Source organism: Schistocerca serialis, chromosome 7 (genome assembly GCF_023864345.2).
Source record: "Schistocerca serialis cubense isolate TAMUIC-IGC-003099 chromosome 7, iqSchSeri2.2, whole genome shotgun sequence".
In the NCBI taxonomy this organism is placed as follows: Eukaryota; Metazoa; Arthropoda; class Insecta; order Orthoptera; family Acrididae; genus Schistocerca; species Schistocerca serialis.
The window spans coordinates 348,716,618-348,737,221 of record NC_064644.1 but is presented as its reverse complement, the minus strand read 5'-3'; the positions used below and the strand labels follow the sequence as shown (position 1 = coordinate 348,737,221).

The following is a 20,604-nucleotide window of genomic DNA, read 5'->3' as shown; positions in this document are numbered from 1 at the left end:
GGGCACACATTTTCAGCATGTCCCCAATGATGTATATCAACACCTGTTTGCAGCTACGGTGTCAATTTAATTATTATTTCATTCTAGAGAAACTGCACGGTCGTCAATGGTATCTGTTCTTTTGGGAACAGATACTGCCTTCATGTCTAATCTTGGCGTAGCAATCCGTATATGATGATAAGTATGGGGGTTGTTGTATATTATAAGATTCCTGATTTAAAACTGGTTCTGGAAACATTGTAAGTATACTTTCATTGCATATTTTGCTTCTATCTTAAAGCATACACTAGCTCTGTTGTATGTATTCAGTTTCCCCTGTTAGTCCTAAATGGCACAGATGCCACATATTCAAGCGATACAGATGCCAAATGTTCAAGGAATATTCAAGGATCAATCACACAAATGTTTTTTGAGCAGTATACTGTGTAGACTGATTGTATTTTCCTTTCTTCGCTACTGTTAAACACATCTCATAGCTCTTCAGGTATGCATTTTACAGGCCATGTTCACTAGACTTTTCTTTTTTTTTTTTTTTTTTTTTTTTTTTTTTTTTTTTTTTTTTTTTTTCAAATGAATTTTTGTGTCATCAGTCATCTGACTGGTTTGAATTCCTCTCCTGTGCCAACCTCTTCATCGCAGCATAGCAATTGAAACTTATGTCCTTGATTATTTGCTGAATGTATTTCAATCTCTGTCTTCCCTTACAGTTTATACCTTCCATAGTTCCCTCTAGTACCATGAAGTGTTTCCTTGAAGTCTTCAAGTGTTCTATCATACTGTGCTTTTCTCTTGCCAGTGTATTCCATATAATCATTTCCTCGCAGCTTCTGTGGAGAACTTCCTCATTTCTTACCTTATCAGTCCACCCAATTTTCAACATATTTCTGTATCACCACACCTCAAATGCTTCTATTCCTTTCTGTTCTGGTCTTCCCACAGCCCAAATCTCTCTGCCACACGATGCTGTGCTCCAAACATTCATTCACAGAAATCTTCCTCAAATTAAGACCTTTGTTCAGTACTAGTAGATTTCTGTTGGCCAGGAATGACCTTTTTACCAATGCTGATGTGCTTTTTATGACCTTGCTCCATCCGTCATGGGTTATTTTGCTGTCTAGGTAGCAGAATCCCTTAACTTCATCTACTTTATGATCGCCAATTATAATGTTAAGTTTCCCGCTATTTTCGTTTCTGCTAATCCTCAAAACTTCTGTCTTTCTTCGATTTATTCTCAGTTCATATTCTATACTCATTAGGCTATTCATTCCATTTAGCAGATCTTGTAATTCTTCTTCACTTTCACTGAGAACAGCAATGTCATTAGCAAATTTTATCATTGGTATCCTTTCACCTCGAATTTTAATTTTGTTCTTGAATCTTCCTTTTATTTCCATCATTGCTTTTTCAGTCTATAGTTTGAACAGTATGGGCAAAAGACTACATCCCTGTCTTACACCCTTTCTAATTTTAGCACTATATTCTTGGTCTTCCACTCTTATTGTTCCGTATCCATTCTTGTACATATCGTATATTACCCGCCTTTCTCAGGATTTTGAACATCTTGCATCATTTGAAATTGTCGAACACTTTCTCCAGATCAACAAATCCTACGAACATGTCTTGTTTTGTCTTCATTCTTGCTTCCAATATCAAGTACAATATCAGAACTGCCTCTCTGGTACCTTTGCCTTTCCTAAAGCCAAACTGGTCATCATCTAACACATCCTCCATTTTCTTTTCCTTTCTTCTGTGTATTATTCTTGTCGGCAGCTTGGATGTAGGAGCTGTTAGGTTGATTGTGCATTTGTCAGCTCTTGTAACCTTGTGAATTATATGGATGACATTTTTCCTAAAGTCTGATTGGTATATCGCCAGGCTCATACATTCTGCATACCAAAATGAATAGTTGCCTCTTCCCCTAAGGATTTTAGAAATTCTGATGTAATGCTTTGTGTCCTCAATGGCTCAGTCGGATAGAGCGTTTGCCATGTAAAGCAGGAGATCTTGGGTTCGAGTCCTGGTTGGGGCACACATTTTCTACTGTCCCCATTGATATTTATTAACACCTGTAAGCAGCTACAAAAGGCCTGGATTTCAATGTAATTTCATTCTTTGATAGCTGCAAGATCACCAATGACGTCAGTTCTTTTGTTTCGACACCGTATTGATATAAAAAGGGTATTGTAAGGAATGCCTCAGGGAAGCGTGATAGAACCACTTTTGTTCACAGTATACACAAATGATCTAATGGATAAGGTGAACATCAGTCTGTGGCTGTTTACTGATGACACTGTGTTTGTGGCACTCATTGTTGAGCGGTTGTGGGAGGTTACAGGATAACTTAGACAGATATTCAGTTTGGTGTGATGGATGGCAGCATGCTGTAAATGTAGAAAACTGGAAGTTAATACAGATGTGTTGGAAAAACAATGTTGTAAAGTTTGAACACAGTCACGTTGATTAAATATCTAGCTGTACTGTTACAAGGTGATGTGAAATGGAATGAACAAGGAAGGCAAGGTAAGTCAGATGGTCGACTTTGGTTTATGGGGAAAGTTTTAGGAAAATGTTGCTCATCTACAAAAGCAACCACATATAGAACATTCATGCAACCCGTTCTGGAGCACTATTCAAGTGTTTCGGATCCCTACCGGGTTAGATTAAAGGAAGACATCAAAGCAGTTGACAGGGATGCTGCTACATTTGTTAGTGGTAGTGTCAGTTAACATGTGAATGTTAAGGAGATGATTTGCAAACTTAAATGGAAATTGCTGGAGGGAAGGCAACATTATTTTCATGAAATACTGTTGAGAAAATTTAGAGAACAGACATTTGTAGCTGACTGCAGAATGATTTTACTGCCAGCAACATACATTTTGCATAAAGACTGTGAAGACAAGATGAGAGACTTTAGACTTTTTTTTGTACTCTGTTTGCAAGTGGAATAGGAGAGAAAGTGACTAATAGCGGCATATGGTACTTTCCGCCACACACCAAACGTTAGCATACAGAATATTTGTGTGGATGTAGAGAAATTCACAAAGCCTCTTGAAATCAGTCTTTACTGAAGTGTACCCCATTGTCCTGCAACTACGCCTCACTATTAAGTGTAGGAAGGATGTGGTAAAATGCAGAGATATTATGTGAACAGATTATGCAGAGCTTCAGGAGGATTGGGTGGTTGAGGGGTTGTTGAAGTGTGAAATACAATATGATGTGTGAATAGTACTGTAGAAGAAACGCATACATTTGACCCACTAGCTTTTTCAGGTCTATTAAATATGAGTTTCTTAGGATTGAACCCCACAAGGTGTTACAAGCAATGGAAATTCGGGTACCAAAGGACAGGGTTGGAAAAGGAGCTACAGTATAGCCACTCTTGCTAAAGGAACAACAAGTACTTCTCCCAATCTCTGTTTCTGTAATTGTTCAGTTTATCACCAAGTGTGAAGCAGAAAATGTTTAACCTGCCTGGAAGAGCCAAAAATCCAAACGAAATGAAGTGGTGCAGTGATTAAGACATAGCATTCACTATCAGGCAGAGGGAGCTTCAGATCACAATCTAGAATTAGGTTTCCCATGGCTTCCATAAATCTATTAAGTGAATTCTGGAGTGTTTATGAACTTACTGTCATGTTTTGATTTTCTGGATTCTTGCAATTAATAAACACTCATAACAACTTCTTGTTCGTACTAGATGTAAATAAATCTCTGACCCTGTTGCATCCAAGCTTGTGCTTCATCCCTAAAGACCTCATTGATTTGGACAACTTGAACTCTAAATCTTCCTTCTCTGAAAATCCAAGAACTGGAGGTGACTAAATAGATATTATTTTTATTTTTCGTCAGTATATTGACTGGTTTGATGCAGCCTTCCATGAATTTATCTCCTGTGACAGCCCCTTCATCCAAGAGTAGCACTTCCATCCATTGTCCTCAATTATTTGTATACTGTGGGAGGAAAGGCATACAAGTCTCCTTGGCCCTTACAATTCCAACCTCTTTCGTAATATTGCCGGAGAAGAACATCAGAAATCAACACACACTTGAACTCTGGATTCTGAGTTAACAAAGTGTTTGTGCTAGTGCAAATAAAGTTCCACATGAGCCTGCTGATAACTCCAAAGTGATTTCCTGTGATCAGAGAAGTCTCAGCGCGTGACATGTGAACACCTTTGGAAGGGAAACCACTTAAATGTACCTGTATCTCAGCCTAAATTGTCTCCATTGAACTGGAAAGACAAGTAGGAGAGGGGAAATAATGAAATGGCAAGAAAACAGTGAAAACAATCACATCATAACTAAGACACCTGTTACACAACATGATGAAGAATGTAATGGATTTTGAGGTTTCTGGAATGGGCTCTTTGGCTCTAAGTACAAAAGAGGGAGTCAGAAACCTCTGCGATAGATAAATGACTCCTTTACTACAATGAGTTCAGTTCACATGTGGAGAAATTGAAGCTTTTACCATGTAAAAGAGCCTTGTACTTGTGTCAACAGCAGACATATTGATGCCCTTATGCCGAAGCAATACTCACTCCACTGAAAGAATACTGCCAGGCAGCATGATATTACATGTGAATGATACAGACCATTTCTGTCCCTTTTCCAGTAGCTGTTCAACCAGGCACTGAAATCGTGCACATTATCTATAATGTTATATTATGTACATTAATTTGCGACCTCAAAAAGCCTTGTTCAAAGACATTTTCCTTGACACTCTTTAACCATTCATACTTGTAGGAGATTTCAATGTACTGTGTAGTTCTTTGTCAGATTATCCAATCACTCAAATTTTTTAGGGTCTTTTGTGTCAGAAAAGCTATGACTTCTAAATAAGAATGATAATACTTGCTTTAGTTATGCAGTGATATCAATCTCTGTCGTTAACCTTTCGTTCTTCTGTCCTGCTATTGCAGGTATTGCTCTGTTTGAAGCAGTTAATGATTTGCATTCAAGTGACCATCTCTGTATCTAAATCCACTTCTCTGCTAGAACAGTTCCCATAAGCAAGCCTCCATGATGAATATTCAGTAGAGCAAGACAGATGCTGTGCAGTCAACTTATAAGTTTTGAACCTCAGAACAATACACAGTGCTATGAGGTTAACATTATGTGTGACCCATTGTCCCTCCAGTGTATATATCAGAAAGTTTTTATAGTGGCTTAAGAGGCAGCTTGCACACAGAGTAATGTTGGGTACTCTTGAAAGATATGGGAAGCATTTAGGAGGATTACTAGCAAACAAGGCTAGTCTCCAGTTTCTGCTGTATTGAGCTATGTGTTGTCTCCAAACCAAATATTTAGATATTGTCCTGGCAGTGATAGGTATACCGCTTTGGTAAATGCTTCTGAAGGGAACTGAGTTCCTCCATCCCATAGGCTTTAATGGAGTGGAGCAACTGGAACTTCAATCCAACACTGCTGAAGAATTGCTCCTCCTATGTGAAATCTGGATTTTGCAATGTCAGGGGACCATGTATACTACAAAAAATGACAGTCAGATCCATTACAGCATGGTATGGAGTGTTAACAAGAAGATGAAAGACATCCTCCTAGCTGCTTTGGATGAAATCTGGCAGACTGGAGTCTTTCCTGACTCATGGAGTGAAGCAGCCTTGTTTGCCAACCTGGAGCTATTATTACTAGATAGCTATCATAGAATAGACACTTCATGAGGTGTGTGCCAAAAATTCTGGAATGTATGGCTAACAAATGTATGAGCTGGGACCTAGAATCCAGCAAACTACCGTTTTGTTTCCACTGTGGGATCAGGAGATATTGTTCAATCCTCAATAACCTTTCACTGGCTTGACATATGGCACAACACTATTCTCAATTCACACAGCTTTGTTCCTCCATCTTGCTCATGTTGCCAACAGAAGAAATGGAATCCGTGTTCCCCCCCTTCCCCCCTTTATTCAAAGATTAAAAGTGATACGTGGAGTTAATGAATGGCCATGTGTGACTCTGCCTACTGCGGGTAGGATTAGGAAATTTTCGTGGACAAAACATTCAGGAAACGAGGTTGTACCTCCCTTACTTGCCTTTTCATTCACTAAACATTTAATATTAGAATTAATCACTTTTTTTTTTTTTTTAATTTGCTATGTAACAGAAATTTCATAGGATTCCACTCCACCTGCCCCCACAGTTGCTCTTCTAATTTCAAATATATAAGATTCACAACAATTGCATTGAAAAGAACTTCTGTAATTTCTTTGTGTTCATTATTTATGCTTTACTTTTATTCCGTTCCTTTTACGAGCAGAATTAATTGTGTCTCTGTGATAAGTAACCTACACTTGTAAATACAATGTTAAATTTTCCACAGATGAAATAATTGCAAACAATGAGAGAATGTCATAGAGTACACTCATATCTGCTTCAGTGTTCTGTGTTCATGAAGAAAAAGTATTTGTGTGCCTCAGATATGTCAGTCTGTTTGCTTATTTAAACATTGTTCCTGTTGATGAGATGACCAAGGTTTTGGAACTACATTTTTGCACTTACTGTGTGTTTATTTCCCATCACATGGCATCTTTAAGAACAAACTCCAATGCATCATCTTTCTCAGGTTTTTGTCAGTCATCTGGAGCCTGCTGATCTCTTGGAAGAAATAAAATCATGTGCGAATAAGTTTCTTTCAAGAATAAGTAATGATGACAGCAGGTCTGCAGCAACATTGGAAGCAACTGCAAAACTTCTTTCTTGTGTGGTTCCCTTTTCACCACCATCAAAGAAAAATGTTTTTGAAGAACTGGCAAGGCAGCATATTCAAGATAGCGTCTTCTCATCTTCTCTCCCAACAGTTTTCAAATTGATGTGGCACCTGAAAACACATGACACACGTCTGTGTGATGCCTTTTGGAATAAAATGCTCCAAGATTTAGAAAACTCTGAAGCAGAAAGGGAAGGCTCCCAGTTGCTGAGAACTGCATATAGGTATTTATATATTTGAATGTTACCTGAAATTTTTTGTGTGTAAGTGAATGCTATCATTGTGTCTTTATTTTGCAGGTACATACATTTCAGTAACAGTCTTGGTGGAAAGTATAGGCATTTTGAGTTTGAAAGAAGCTTGCTTCAGTGGCTACTGCATGAAATGGAAAATGGTCTGTCTGGTATAATTCCATCAAAATTCGCAATGATAGCAGCATTTTTGTTAGCTTTTGGAAACACTTTCCAAGGAGAAGTTATTGATGAGCTTTTTATTGCAAGAGTAGTTGACAGATTGGTTGAAATGGCACCACAGTTTACTTCAGTTGACTGCTTGAATATATCTAGAGGATTTCAACGTGGAGTGGAAATGTGTTATAAGAAGGGTGCTCATAAAATTTTGTTAACTCAGTATGCAAAAGTTAATTCTGTACTTAATACTTGTGCTCAGAGGCATTTGAGTGAGAAAAACTTGGACATTGTAACTATTAATGTGATAGGAAGAGCATTTGTTAATCCCAGAAGCAGCTCGCAGACTGATATTTTTGAACACATCATTGATGGGTATGTTTTCAGTTTATTATTGAGCTGCTACCATTTACAACATAGAAATAAAATTTAAGATTTAGTGACTTTTCATTATTGTACTTCATTCACATTCAGAAAAATTGTTATGTATAAGGGACTATTAAAAATTTCAGTCATAGTACAGTCCAGAATCAATGAACCAATCAGGCACAATCGCAATGAGCACTGACGCAATCATCCCACCGACACACCAGGTTGAAGATACCTGTTTGAGAAAACAGTGTGTCCTGCTGCAGGAAGAAGTCTGTAACTGCCTGCTGCACATGCCTATCTGCCAGGAATCATCAGCCTTAGTGCTTTTTTACCAGAGCAAAGGCATGATAATCACTTGAAGAAAGATCAGGACTGTATGGTGGTTGCTCGAGTCTCTTCCACTTGAGTTGGCATAACTTGTGATCTACAACATTTGCGATACGGGGACGTGCATTATCACGAAGCAACCAGCACGGAACTTGGTGCATCATTCCACAGTGGTGGTTTTCGACAGGCTTGCTGCCACACACACGTTCTTTATTCTCTGACAGATGTCTGTCAGTGTTTGTCTTTTGGCAGCCAGAAAAAAGAATATCTGCATGTTGGTCCTGTTTGGACGCATTTGGTAATAACATTGGCATAGTTCACATTTCCACATTTACCACACATACTGTAGAAAGACATGAATCCCACACTAAACCTGTTGGTGCTTATACCCGCATTGAAGTCACGCTACTTTGCATGTACAGCTCCCGGAAATGGCAAAATTTTTGATTGTCCCGTATATTTAATTGTGTGCAGTAATTCAGTAATAAGTTGTTTAGAATAAGGTACTTTAAAAGATGATCATTATAGAATTTGAAGAGTATAGCATTTTAAAATAACTGAAAACAGACTGTATGAATATTTAATCTGTAACTTTTTGGGTTGCTGCACTGATTACTGTTAGTTCCAGTGGCTTTTAGTATCTAGCTGTTGGAGAGTTGATAGGAAGGGTTTGCAAAGGATGACTCTGGAACACCTGGAACAGTTTCACCCAGACTTGGAATATATATGGCTTTCAGTCTGGGGGGGGGGGGGGGGGGGGGACGACACTGTAGGATTAGGATATGTATGCACTTGGTTTACAATCTAGGAAAAAGTACTTTGGGTTTAAGACACCACTAGCTCAGGTAAGAGTTGTGATGGGGAGGGGGAAGGAAACTAATCAGAAACCATAGAATTTGACGTTGTTAAGCTGCTTGATGATGGGTCCAATGATGTATGAATGCAATGATGTTTCACCCCAGGGGATGTGGTGGCATGGAATGGTGGTGATGTAAAAATAATAAAGGACACTGTCACTGTTGAATCCATGGTATTCAGGTTTGCTAGTGTTATTGGTGACACACCTAATGACAATTGACCCAAAGGAGTGGGTGAGGGCGTGGACTGACCTTATTTATCTTCAGGAGGTGAAGTGGCAAGCACTGCTGATAGACATTTAAAAGTAGGAAAAAAACCATTCATATCTTTCAAAAATGTTAATTCTTTCCTTAAGGAAGAAAAGAGGGATAGAGAGGGAAAGGTTGGAAAGTGGGAACAGACCACTCAGACTTGTGATAGAGGGGGCCCCCACGTGCAGTGACACAGAGATGAAGAGCAAGGGATAGGAAAGATTAGAAGATCAAAGATAGTACATTGGTAAGCACCATGCTGGCTTCAGCTTAGAGATGTGGATCTCGGAATATTGAATTCGTTAATGATTTCCAAAACGGAATATCCATGTGTCTAGCTCCAACTACCATTCCATGTTCAAAATATGTTACTTCCCATTGTGTAGCCATAATCACATCGGGAACCTTTCCGTATGAATCACCTGAGTACAATGACAGCTTGTCCAATGCAGTGCCCTTTTATGCTTTGTATAAGTGATTCTATAGCCCTCTGTGTATGTGTATATTGCTATCCCATGACTTGTCATCTCAGTGTACAGTCTCCAGTTGATTCATGGAATTTTGTTGTTGGATGTATTTTATAATGAAATCCAGGTGTTTCAAGTCTTGTTGTGATGTGCTTCTGTTTCCTACATTATCTGGTCCAGCTCTCATCCATCATGGCTGGTGTGCTGTAGAGTTCAACGTCTATGTCCCTCTTCATCTGCTTCATAATGTCAGTCAGTTTCAGATATGGTCCTATGGAACATAGCAAGTCTTGTAATCTGATGTTCTCTTTAAAATAAATCTCTTTATAAGTTAATATGTAAGGGATGATGTTTTTCCCAGTCCTAGGATCCATTTCTTGAACACTGTCTAGACTTCTTGTATTGTTTTCAAAATTTCTGATCTTATGTATTTTCCATATGATCTCTGTTCCATATGGTGCCACTGCCACTTTTTATACTGTTATCACTGTGCTTGTCTATAGATTCGTTATGTTCGTGATATTGTATGATCCCTAGATAGCAGCAGGACAAAATGTAGTGTCTGGTGGCTGTGGGGGAGGTACGGGGGGGGGGGGGGGGGATGATTGGACAAGGAGGGGACAAGATAAACAGAAAAGATCAGCAGGTGTGTTAGCAGCGAGCAGGTCACAGTGAGGGTGAGGGGACATGAAGTGAGAGGAGGTCATAGGACAGAGGAGTCGGAAACTATTGGATGTAGGGTGTGGGGCTGCAGGTTATCGTAGGTTGAGACTGGGATAATTTTGGGAGCGGAGAATGTTTTGGGATAGTTTAGTGGTGGTCATTTGTCCTGGTGGTCATCTTGTTGATAATCTTACCGATATTAAAAAAAAAAAAAAAACTGCAAAGAGTGCATCAGAGCTGGATATGACATGGCGTCTTTCACAGGTGGCCCTGTCTATGATGGGATAGGATAAATCAGTGACGGGACTGGAAGTGCTGGGTGGGCGGACTGGTCAGGTCTTGCACCTGGATGTTCCACAGGTATATTATCCCTGAGGCTAGGGTTTGGGAGAGGGAGTGGCACAGTGAGGAACTAGGGTATTGTGGAGGTTGGGTGGGCAACAGAACACCACTTCAGGAAGGGTTGGAAGCATCTTGAGAAGGATGTGGTTCAGCTGTTCCAGTCCTTAGTGGTAATGGGTGACAAATGTGTTGCTGCTTTGTAGCAGGTTGGTCAGGGTGGTGGGAGGATTGGAGGTGCATGGGAATGGCATGGGAAACCTATTCGCGGACTAAGTCTGGGGGCAGTGCTTGCCTATGAAGAACTTGTGAGACCTTCAGAACACTTAGCAAGGGAATTATTGTCGTTGCAGATTTGCCTTCCCCAGGAGGCCAGGCTACACTGGAGGGATTTTTTTGTGTGGAAGGAATGCAGCTGGCAAAGTGGAGGTATCGTTGGTGGTTGGTGGGTGTAATGGGGATAGAGGTATGGATGGAGCCATCAGAGAGGAGAAGGTGACATGCTGGTCTGAGGAGGACCAGGTGAAGCAGATGGGAGAGGTGGTGTGGTTGTGAAGGAATTACAGTATGATGTCATGACCCTGAGTCCAGATTGTGAAGATATCATCAATGCACCTGAACCATACCTGAGAGGCTAGGAAGGTTTCTTCTAGGTGACCCATAAACAGATTGGCTTTGAGGGGGGGGGGGGGGGGGTCTAAGCAGGTGCCCGTAGCTGTACTGTGGATTTGTTTATATACCTTCCCTTCAAAGAAGAAGTAGCTGTGTGTCAGGATAAAGTTAGTAATGTGTATGAGGAATTAGGTGGTGGGTTTTGAGTCTCAAGGACATTGGGAGGGATAGTGTTCAGTAGTGGCAAGACCATGGGCATGAGGGATGGTGGTGTGTAGGGAAGTGATTTCAGTAGCTGCTTCACAACCTGGGCTCTCTGAATCCTTCCATCTACCACCAGCTTTTCTGAAATTCTGCAAATTGGAATTATCCTTATAACACATTTTCTGCTCCCAAAATTATGCTGGCTTCAACCTATAATAACCTACTGCCCCACAACCTACATCCAACAGTTTCTGCCTCCTCTGTCCTATCACCTCCTCCTATTTCACATCCTCTCACTCTCATTGTGCACCGTTCTCTGCCAACATACCTACTCATCTTTTCCTCTCCCTGTTATCTCACCCACCCACTGTCCCCCCTATCCCACAGCCTCTTGATGCCGTGCCTAGTGGCTTTGTCCAGCTGACATGCTCTGCCAGAGAGTGCTCTTCTCTCTTCCCCCCTCCCCCCCGTCTGTACCCTGCTATCCCTCCCCCTCCCCCTCCCCCTCCCCCTTCCCCAACACAAACGAGGTTGATGCTTTCATCCAACGCAAGAGTTGCACTCTAGCCACAGAGGCTGGAGATGGTGGTCATATGTGTGTGAGGTGTCTCACTTGTGTGTATGTGTGTTGTTTTCTTTTCTTCTCTGAAGAAGGTTTTGGCGAAAAGCTCAGTGTGTAACAGTCTTTTCATTGTGCCTGTCTGCAACTCAACAGTCATCTTAACGAAGTAGCGATCTATCTGTTTCATAATATTGTTGATATTCCAACCTGGACTTTCCATTATATGAATTTTATATATTCTAGTAATGAAACTATAGGTCTTGATTGTGAGCGACCTTAATCTTATCGCAAATCATAAAGAGCATGAAACTTCCTGGGAGATTAAAACTGTGTGCTGGACCGAGACTCGAACTCGGGACCTTTGCCTTTCGTGGGCAAGTGCTCTTCCAACTGAGCTACCCAAGCATGACTCATGACCCGTCCTTACAGCTGTAATTCCACCAATACCTCGTCCAGAAGTTTCATATCAGTGCACACTCCGCTGCAGAGTGAAAATTTCATTCTGCATAAAGGACATCTTTGTAAAAGAAGCATCTAGTTCTACACTAGTCCACTAATCTTCTCCAGCTAGCCAAATATGTAATGTAAAACTTGGCTTCCCAAATGTCATTCTTTCTGTGCTCTTGTACTCATTGCAGTGAATACCCTTTACTTGGGCTTGAATTCTCATGCAGAAAAAATCTACTTTTAACATGATTAAGGAATATGGTTTGCAGATACGGCACAGTAAGGGCCATGCAACTACTGTGGTGGAGCTATGAAAGTATGTTTCTCATATTGAAATAAATAACTGAATATTTAGGATTAACTTTGCAAGTAGAGGGCAATTTATCAGCATTATAAGCCACATTGAAAAATGAGAGGGTTTGTTGAACACCACTCATTGTAGATGTACTTAGAAATTACCACTGAAATTAAGTATCTAGACTTCAGTATTAACCATTCATAACATATTTAAGAAAAAATATCACATTGGTGACCATAATTTAAAACTGAAAAGATTTTTCTGTTCAGTTAGTGCAGCATAAAACTATGCTTTTACTGCTGGTATTACAATGTATGTTGAACATTATGTTTGTAAACACACCTGTTTATAAAAAAATACTTCCAGATATGAAAAATGTAATGATCCACTATCATCAAGGATAATACGAGATGCAGTTTGGAACTTTCGCAGCTTCGACTACTTGGCACCTACAACAGTTGACAGAATGGTGGACTATATTACACATAATAAGGCACATGTACTTGCTGAAACTGCAGAAAAATTGCTCACCCTTTGTTATGTGCATGGCTATACACCCACAGGTGCAGGTTCTTTTTTTTCTGCAATGATAGATCTTATTCTCAGGTATGTATATGTCATCAGCATTTTTTGTTATTTTGATTTTGAACTACTGTTAATACCTCATATTTATATTTCTTTTTAGGGACAGAGATTTCATGGTTAGTCTAGCAGTCATTCGTTCATCTCTTGCTCTCTGCTTTTACAACAGTTTGCCAAAGGCTTTAATTCATTATATTTTCACTGTTGACTTTCTGGAGTGGATCGAAGCAGAGTTGTCACAGTGCTATTCGAAGGTAAGTACTTATGTGTCCTTTTGTAATGCAGTTTTGACATTTTATTTACCTGTGCCATAAATACAGTGGCCTGTTGAATTACTTTGAGATCCTGTGCATCATCACAGATTATTGTTCATTTCAAAGAACTAACAACTTCTACTGTATGTAACAATACATATGCCTTTTGAATATTAATTCAGTAATACAAATTTGTCTGGGTTTCATAAATGTCAGTGGCAACACAGCTACGATATACCCTCCCTCACATGAGAACTATTGTGTTTTATATTCAGTATACATGATTTTGGCAGCTCTCACTCTCTCAGGTGCAAATGTTTATGCATCATTTCCATGGCTCAATAGAGTTCACTCTTTTATGGCTGCATGTATTCATGTAAACTGTCAATTATTCCATTCATATCCTCCACCCAGATATTTCTGTACAACAATAGCTTGTAATATGTTTTGTTATGACTTCACAACAAATGATTTTTGTGACATTTATAACCAACAGTGACAGTCAGGGAAAGTAGTTATGTTCTAAATAAATGGTTTAATTAAGGCTGTTTGGGGAAAAAAGGAATTATGTGTACAGTTTACAGTATTTGATCTATTATAGTTGCGAATGAGTCCTACCTGAATAGTTTACTAGGAAGAGCATTGCTCTGCAAAAAGCAGGAGTCAGGATTTGAGTTTTGATCTTGTTCGGTCTTAGTCTGTTAAGTTTCACAATAGCCCATTGTTGCCATAGGTCACATTGTGATAAATTCATATAGGGGTTATAAATGCCTACGAACAATTCGTAACCAGAATTAACTTACTTCACTTATTGGCTCCGGATTAAATAAATTTTCAAAATGGTTGTCCCAATTTTCACTCCTGTCTCCCATTTTGCACAGCACCTGTTGACATTAACAGTTAGAAGTTTTCTTTTCTTACATATCAGAAATAATCAGCACATTACTGTGTAAAGTGTTCAACATATATATATATATATATATATATATATATATATATATATATATATATATATATATATAGTGTATCTGGTGTTAAAAGTGTGTTGTTGTTGTGGTCTTCAGTCCTGAGACTGGTTTGATGCAGCTCTCCATGCTACTCTATCCTGTGCAAGCTTCTTCATCTCCCAGTACTTACTGCAGCCTACATCCTTCTGAACCTGCTTAGTGTATTCATCTCTTGGTCTCCCTCTATGATTTTTACCCTCCACGCTGCCCTCCAATACTAAATTGGTGATCGCTCAATGTCTCAGAACATGTCCTACCAACCGATCCCTTCTTCTAGTCAAGTTGTGCCACAAGCTCCTCTTCTCCCCAATTCTATTCAATACCTCCTCATTACTTATGTGGTCTACCCATCTAATCTTCAGCATTCTTCTGTAGCACCACATTTCGAAAGCTTCTATTCTCTTCTTGTCTAAACTATTTATCGTCCAAGTTTCACTTTTATACATGGCTACACTCCATACAAATACTTTCAGAAACGACTTCCTGACATTTAAATCAATACTCGATGTTAACAAATTTTTCTTCTTCAGAAACACTTTCCTTGCCATTGCCAGTCTACATTTTATATCCTCTCTACTTCGACCATCATCAGTTATTTTGCTCCCCAAATAGCAAAAATCCTTTACTGTTTTAATTGTCTCATTTCCTAATTTAATTCCCTCTGCATCACCCGACTTAATTCGACTACATTCCATTATCCTCGTTTTGCTTTTGTTGATGTTCATCTTATACCCTCCTTTCAAGACACTGTCCATTCCATTCAACTGCTCTTCCAAGTCCTTTGCTGTCTCTGACAGAATTACAATGTCATCGGCAAACCTCAAAGTTTTTATTTCTTCTCCATGGATTTTAATACCTACTCTGAACTTTTCCTTTGTTTCCTTTATTGCTTGCTCAATATACAGATTGAATAACATCGGGGATAGGCTACAACCCTGTCTCCCTCCCTTCCCAACCACTGCTTCCCTTTCATACCCCTCGACTCGTATGACTGCCATCTGCTTTCTGTACAAATTGTAAATAGCCTTTCGCTCCCTGTATTTTAGCCCTGCCACCTTCAGAATTTGAAAGAGAGTATTCCAATCAAGATTGTCAAAAGCTATCGCTAGGTCTACAAATGCTAGAAACGTAGGTTTGCCTTTCCTTAATCTTTCTTCTAAAATAAGTCGTAGGATCAGTATTGCCTCACGTGTTCCAACATTTCTACGGAATCCAAACTGATCTTCCCCGAAGTCGGCTTCTATCAGTTTTTCCATTCGTCTGTAAAGAATTCGCATTAGTATTTTGCAGCTGTGACTTATTAAACTGATAGTTCGGTAATTTTCACATCTGTCAACACCTGCTTTCTTTGGGATTGGAATTATTATACTCTTCTTGAAGTCTGAGGGTATTTCGCCTGTCTCATACATCTTGCTCGCCAGATGGTAGAGTTTTGTCAAGACTGGCTTTCCCAAGGCTGTCAGTAGTACTAATGGAATGTTGTCTTCTCCGGGGGCCTTGTTTCAGCTCAGGTCTTTCAGTGCTTTGTCAAGCTCTCCATGCAGTATCATATCTCCCATTTCATCTTCATCTACATCTTCTTCCATTTCCATAATATTGTCCTCAAGTACATCGCCCTTGTATAGACCCTCTATCTACTCCTTCCACCTTTCTGCTTTCCCTTCTTTGCTTAGAACTGGGTTTCCATCAAAGCTCTTGATATTCATGCAAGTGGTTCTCCTTTCTCCAAAGGTCTCTTTAATTTTCCTGTAGGCAGTATCTATCTTACCCCTAGTGAGATAAGCCTCTACATCCTTACATTTGTCCTCTAGTCATCCCTGCTTAGCCATTTTGCGCCTGCTGTCGATCTCATTTTTGAGACGTTTGTATTCCTTTTTGCCTGCTTCATTTACTACATTTTTATATTTTCTCCTTTAATCAGTTAAATTCAACATTTCTTCTGTTACCCAAGGGTTTCTACTAGCCCTCGTCTTTTTACCTATTTGATCCTCTGCTGCCTTCACTATCGCATCCCTCAAAGCTACACATTCTTCTTCTACTGCATTTCTTTCCCCCATTCCTGTCAATTGTTCCCTTATGCTCTCCCTGAATCTCTGTACAACCTCTGGTTCTTTCAGTTTATCCAGGTCCCATCTCCTTAAATTCCCACCTTTTTGCAGTTTCTTCAGTTTTAATCTACAGCTCATAACCAATAGATTGTGGTCAGAGTCCACATCTGCCCCTGGAAATGTTTTACAGTTTAAAACCTGGTTCCTAAATCTCTGTCTTACCATTATATAATCTATCTGATACCTTTTAGTATCTCCAGGGTTCTTCCATGTATACAACCTTCTTTCATGATTATTGAACCAAGTGTTAGCTATGATTAAGTTATGCTCTGTGCAAAATTCTACCAGGCGGGTTCCTCTTTCATTTCTTAGCCCCAAACCCTATTCACCTACTATGTTTCCTTCTCTCCCTTTTCCTACTCCCGAATTCCAGTCACCCATGACTATTAAATTTTCGTCTCCCTTCACTACCTGAATAATTTCTTTTAGCTCATCATACATTTCATCAATTTCTTCGTCATCTGCAGAGCTAGTTGGCATATAAACTTGTACTACTGTAGTAGGTATGGGCTTCGTGTCTATCTTGGCCACAATAATGCGTTCACTATGTTGTTTGTAGTAGCTTACCCGTACTCCTATTTTTTATTCATTATTAAACCTACTCCTGCATTACCCCTAGTATTTTCTCATAATGAAGACAAACTTATTAAGCAGGATATCACTCCTTTTTGTGGGTTAGCTTTGGCCTCCTTAAAGGAAATTGCAAAATCGTTCATTGGAAAATGAATTGCTTGCCACAGGTCATTATTCACTAGCTGTGTTGTCCTGGCAACTCACAGGAATGCAACTTGGTGATATTTTTGACAACCGTCAATATTGTGACAAGTGCTCACAGTGTCCTGTTCAAGGCACAGATTCATTAACAGCACACTATATAGGAAATTTAAATCATTAGTATGTGGGACATCTGCAGGAAGACAACACACACATGTAAACAAGTTGTGCCATCACACAATCAAGATGATCGAAGTCAAAAGTTACTGATAGTGTATATTAATTACCAATGGGTGTGGTAACATTAACTCTGTTCCTGTGTTTGTTCAGGGAGAGAGCAGGATTCCAAGCAGAATTCGAGCATAAACCTCAAGTCGATCTGTAAGGTCACTTGCTAATTTCATCTCACTGCTTCCTTAATAATCTCCATGTTGTTATATTCCACAGGATGACTGGTGCGAGGTCGTGTTCTACAATAGTAGATTTACTCTATCGTTCTAAGTGTGTGTGATGCTTTCTCTTGTTACATTGGGCCTCTGTGGTCTTGATTGTCTGACCAATGTATGACGTGCCACATCTGCAAGGGATTTGGTAGACACCCACTTTATGCAGACCAAGATCATACTTCACAGACCCGTAAAAGGAGCCTAATATTAGATGGTGGTTTAAAAACACATTTCATGCCACATTTCCACAGAGTATGACTAATCCTGTTGGAAATGTTACTCATGTAAGACAAAAAGGCCTTAGACTTTAGTGCTACTTCATTATATTCATCACTCATTCATGGTTGATTGATGTAATGCGTGTCTGATACGTCCTTCATTATAACCATTCCGGCAAAAAGCGATTTGAAGTGACAAACTTTCAGGATCTGAGGTGATGTGGGCCCTCTGTGCCAGGATACAAAGCATCCCTTCCCACTGAGCTGGCTGGTGACAGCTATCAGCCTGAAGATACAAATCAGTGTGATCTGGCTTCCTACAAAGGGCACACCTCAACATACCATCGGCCTTCCTCCAGGGCAACACTTCAAGGGAGGGAAGGCAGCCAACCTTTTCCATCTCCACCATGAAAGGAATATTTGGATGGATTGAATTCAGACATTCTAAAAAGACAATGAAATTTTCACTTCAGTGAGACCAAATAACGAAAGTACCATGTACATATCAGAAAAAAATGTACAGGTTTCAATGCTACTGATGCTGTGCCACATACTTCACCTTTTGTCAGATTTGTTATAGTGAAAGACAGATCAGATTACATTGCACTGTTGACCAGCTGTAAACCAGGTGATCGGATCTCCGGGCGGGGACTACTCAAGAGGATGTCGTTATCAGGAGAAAGAAAACTGGCATTCTACGGATCGGAGCGTGGAATGTCAGATCCCTTAATCGGGCAGGTAGGTTAGAAAATTTAAAAAGGGAAATGGATAGGTTGAAGTTAGATATAGTGGGAATTAGTGAAGTTCGGTGGCAGGAGGAACAAGACTTCTGGTCAGGTGACTACAGGGTTATAAACACAAAATCAAATAGGGGTAATGCAGGAGTAGGTTTAATAATGAATAGGAAAATAGGAATGCGGGTAAGCTACTACAAACAGCATAGTGAATGCATTATTGTGGCCAAGGTAGATACGAAGCCCACACCTACTACAGTAGCACAAGTTTATATGCCAACTAGCTCTGCAGATGACGAAGAAATTGAAGAAATGTATGATGAAATAAAAGAAATTATTCAGATTGTGAAGGGAGACGAAAATTTAATAGTCATGGGTGACTGGAATTCGAGTGTAGGAAAAGGGAGAGAAGGAAACATAGTAGGTGAATATGGATTGGGGGACAGAAATGAAAGAGGAAGCCGCCTGGTAGAATTTTGCACAGAGCACAACATAATCATAACTAACACTTGGTTTAAGAATCATGAAAGAAGGTTGTATACATGGAAGAACCCTGGAGATACTAAAAGGTATCAGATAGATTATATAATGGTAAGACAGAGATTTAGGAACCAGGTTTTAAATTGTAAGACATTTCCAGGGGCAGATGTGGACTCTGACCACAATCTATTGGTTATGACCTGTAGATTAAAACTGAAGAAACTGCAAAAAGGTGGGAATTTAAGGAGATGGGACCTGGATAAACTGAAAGAACCAGAGGTTGTACAGAGATTCAGGGAGAGCATAAGGGAGCAATTGACAGGAATAGGGGAAATAAATACAGTAGAAGAAGAATGGGTAGCTTTGAGGGATGAAGTAGTGAAGGCAGCAGAGGATCAAGTAGGTAAAAAGACGAGGGCTAGTAGAAATCCTTGGGTAACAGAAGAAATATTGAATTTAATTGATGAAAGGAGAAAATATAAAAATACAGTAAGTGAAACAGGCAAAAAGGAATACAAACGTCTCAAAAATGAGATCGACAGGAAGTGCAAAATGGCTAAGCAGGTATGGCTAGAGGACAAGTGTAAGGATGTAGAGGCCTATCTCACTAGGGGTAAGGTAGATACCGCCTACAGGAAAATTAAAGAGACCTTTGGAGATAAGAGAACGACTGGTATGAATATCAAGAGCTCAGATGGAAACCCAGTTCTAAGCAAAGAAGGGAAAGCAGAAAGGTGGAAGGAGTATATAGAGGGTCTATACAAGGGTGATGTACTTGAGGACAATATTATGGAAATGGAAGAGGATGTAGATGAAGATGAAATGGGAGATACGATACTGCGTGAAGAGTTTGACAGAGCACTGAAAGACCTGAGTCGAAACAAGGCCCCCGGAGTAGACAATATTCCATTGGAACTACTGACGGCCGTGGGAGAGCCAGTCCTGACAAAACTCTACCATCTGGTGAGCAAGATGTATGAAACAGGCGAAATACCCTCAGACTTCAAGAAGAATATAATAATTCCAATCCCAAAGAAAGCAGGTGTTGACAGATGTGAAAATTACCGAACTATCAGCTTAATAAGTCACAGCTGCAAAATACTAACACGAATTCTTTGCAGACGAATGGAAAAACTTGTAGAAGCCAACCTTGGGGAAGATGAGTTTGGATTCCGTTGAGGCAATACTGACCTTACGACTTATCTTAGAAGAAAGATTAAGGAAAGGCAAACCTACGTTTCTAGCATTTGTAGACTTAGAGAAAGCTTTTTTGCAATGTTGACTGGAATACTCTCTTTCAAATTCTGAAGGTGGCAGGGGCAAAATACAGGGAGCGAAAGGCTATTTACAATTTGTACAGAAACCAGATGGCAGTTATAAGAGTCGAGGGACATGAAAGGGAAGCAGTGGTTGGGAAGGGAGTAAGACAGGGTTGTAGCCTCTCCCCGATGTTGTTCAATCTGTATATTGAGCAAGCAGTAAAGGAAACAAAAGAAAAATTCGGGGTAGGTATTAAAATTCATGGAGAAG

The 20,604-nt window shown here is 39.7% G+C and overlaps 1 protein-coding gene across 2 annotated transcripts in view; it reads left to right on the top strand.

Annotated features, from left to right (window-relative positions):
* LOC126412512 (FAST kinase domain-containing protein 1, mitochondrial) overlaps window positions 1-20,604 on the top strand; it is a 47,613-nt gene that overhangs the window by 12,346 nt on the left and 14,663 nt on the right. For both annotated transcript variants that reach the window (XR_007575301.1, XM_050082140.1), the window contains exons 3-6: window positions 6,581-6,948; window positions 7,024-7,506; window positions 12,898-13,137; window positions 13,217-13,367. Coding sequence is in view for 1 of the 2 variants with exons in the window: in XM_050082140.1 (XP_049938097.1) it covers window positions 6,581-6,948; window positions 7,024-7,506; window positions 12,898-13,137; window positions 13,217-13,367 (1,242 nt within the window). In the remaining variant the exon portion in view is untranslated. The remainder of the gene's footprint in view (window positions 1-6,580; window positions 6,949-7,023; window positions 7,507-12,897; window positions 13,138-13,216; window positions 13,368-20,604) is intronic.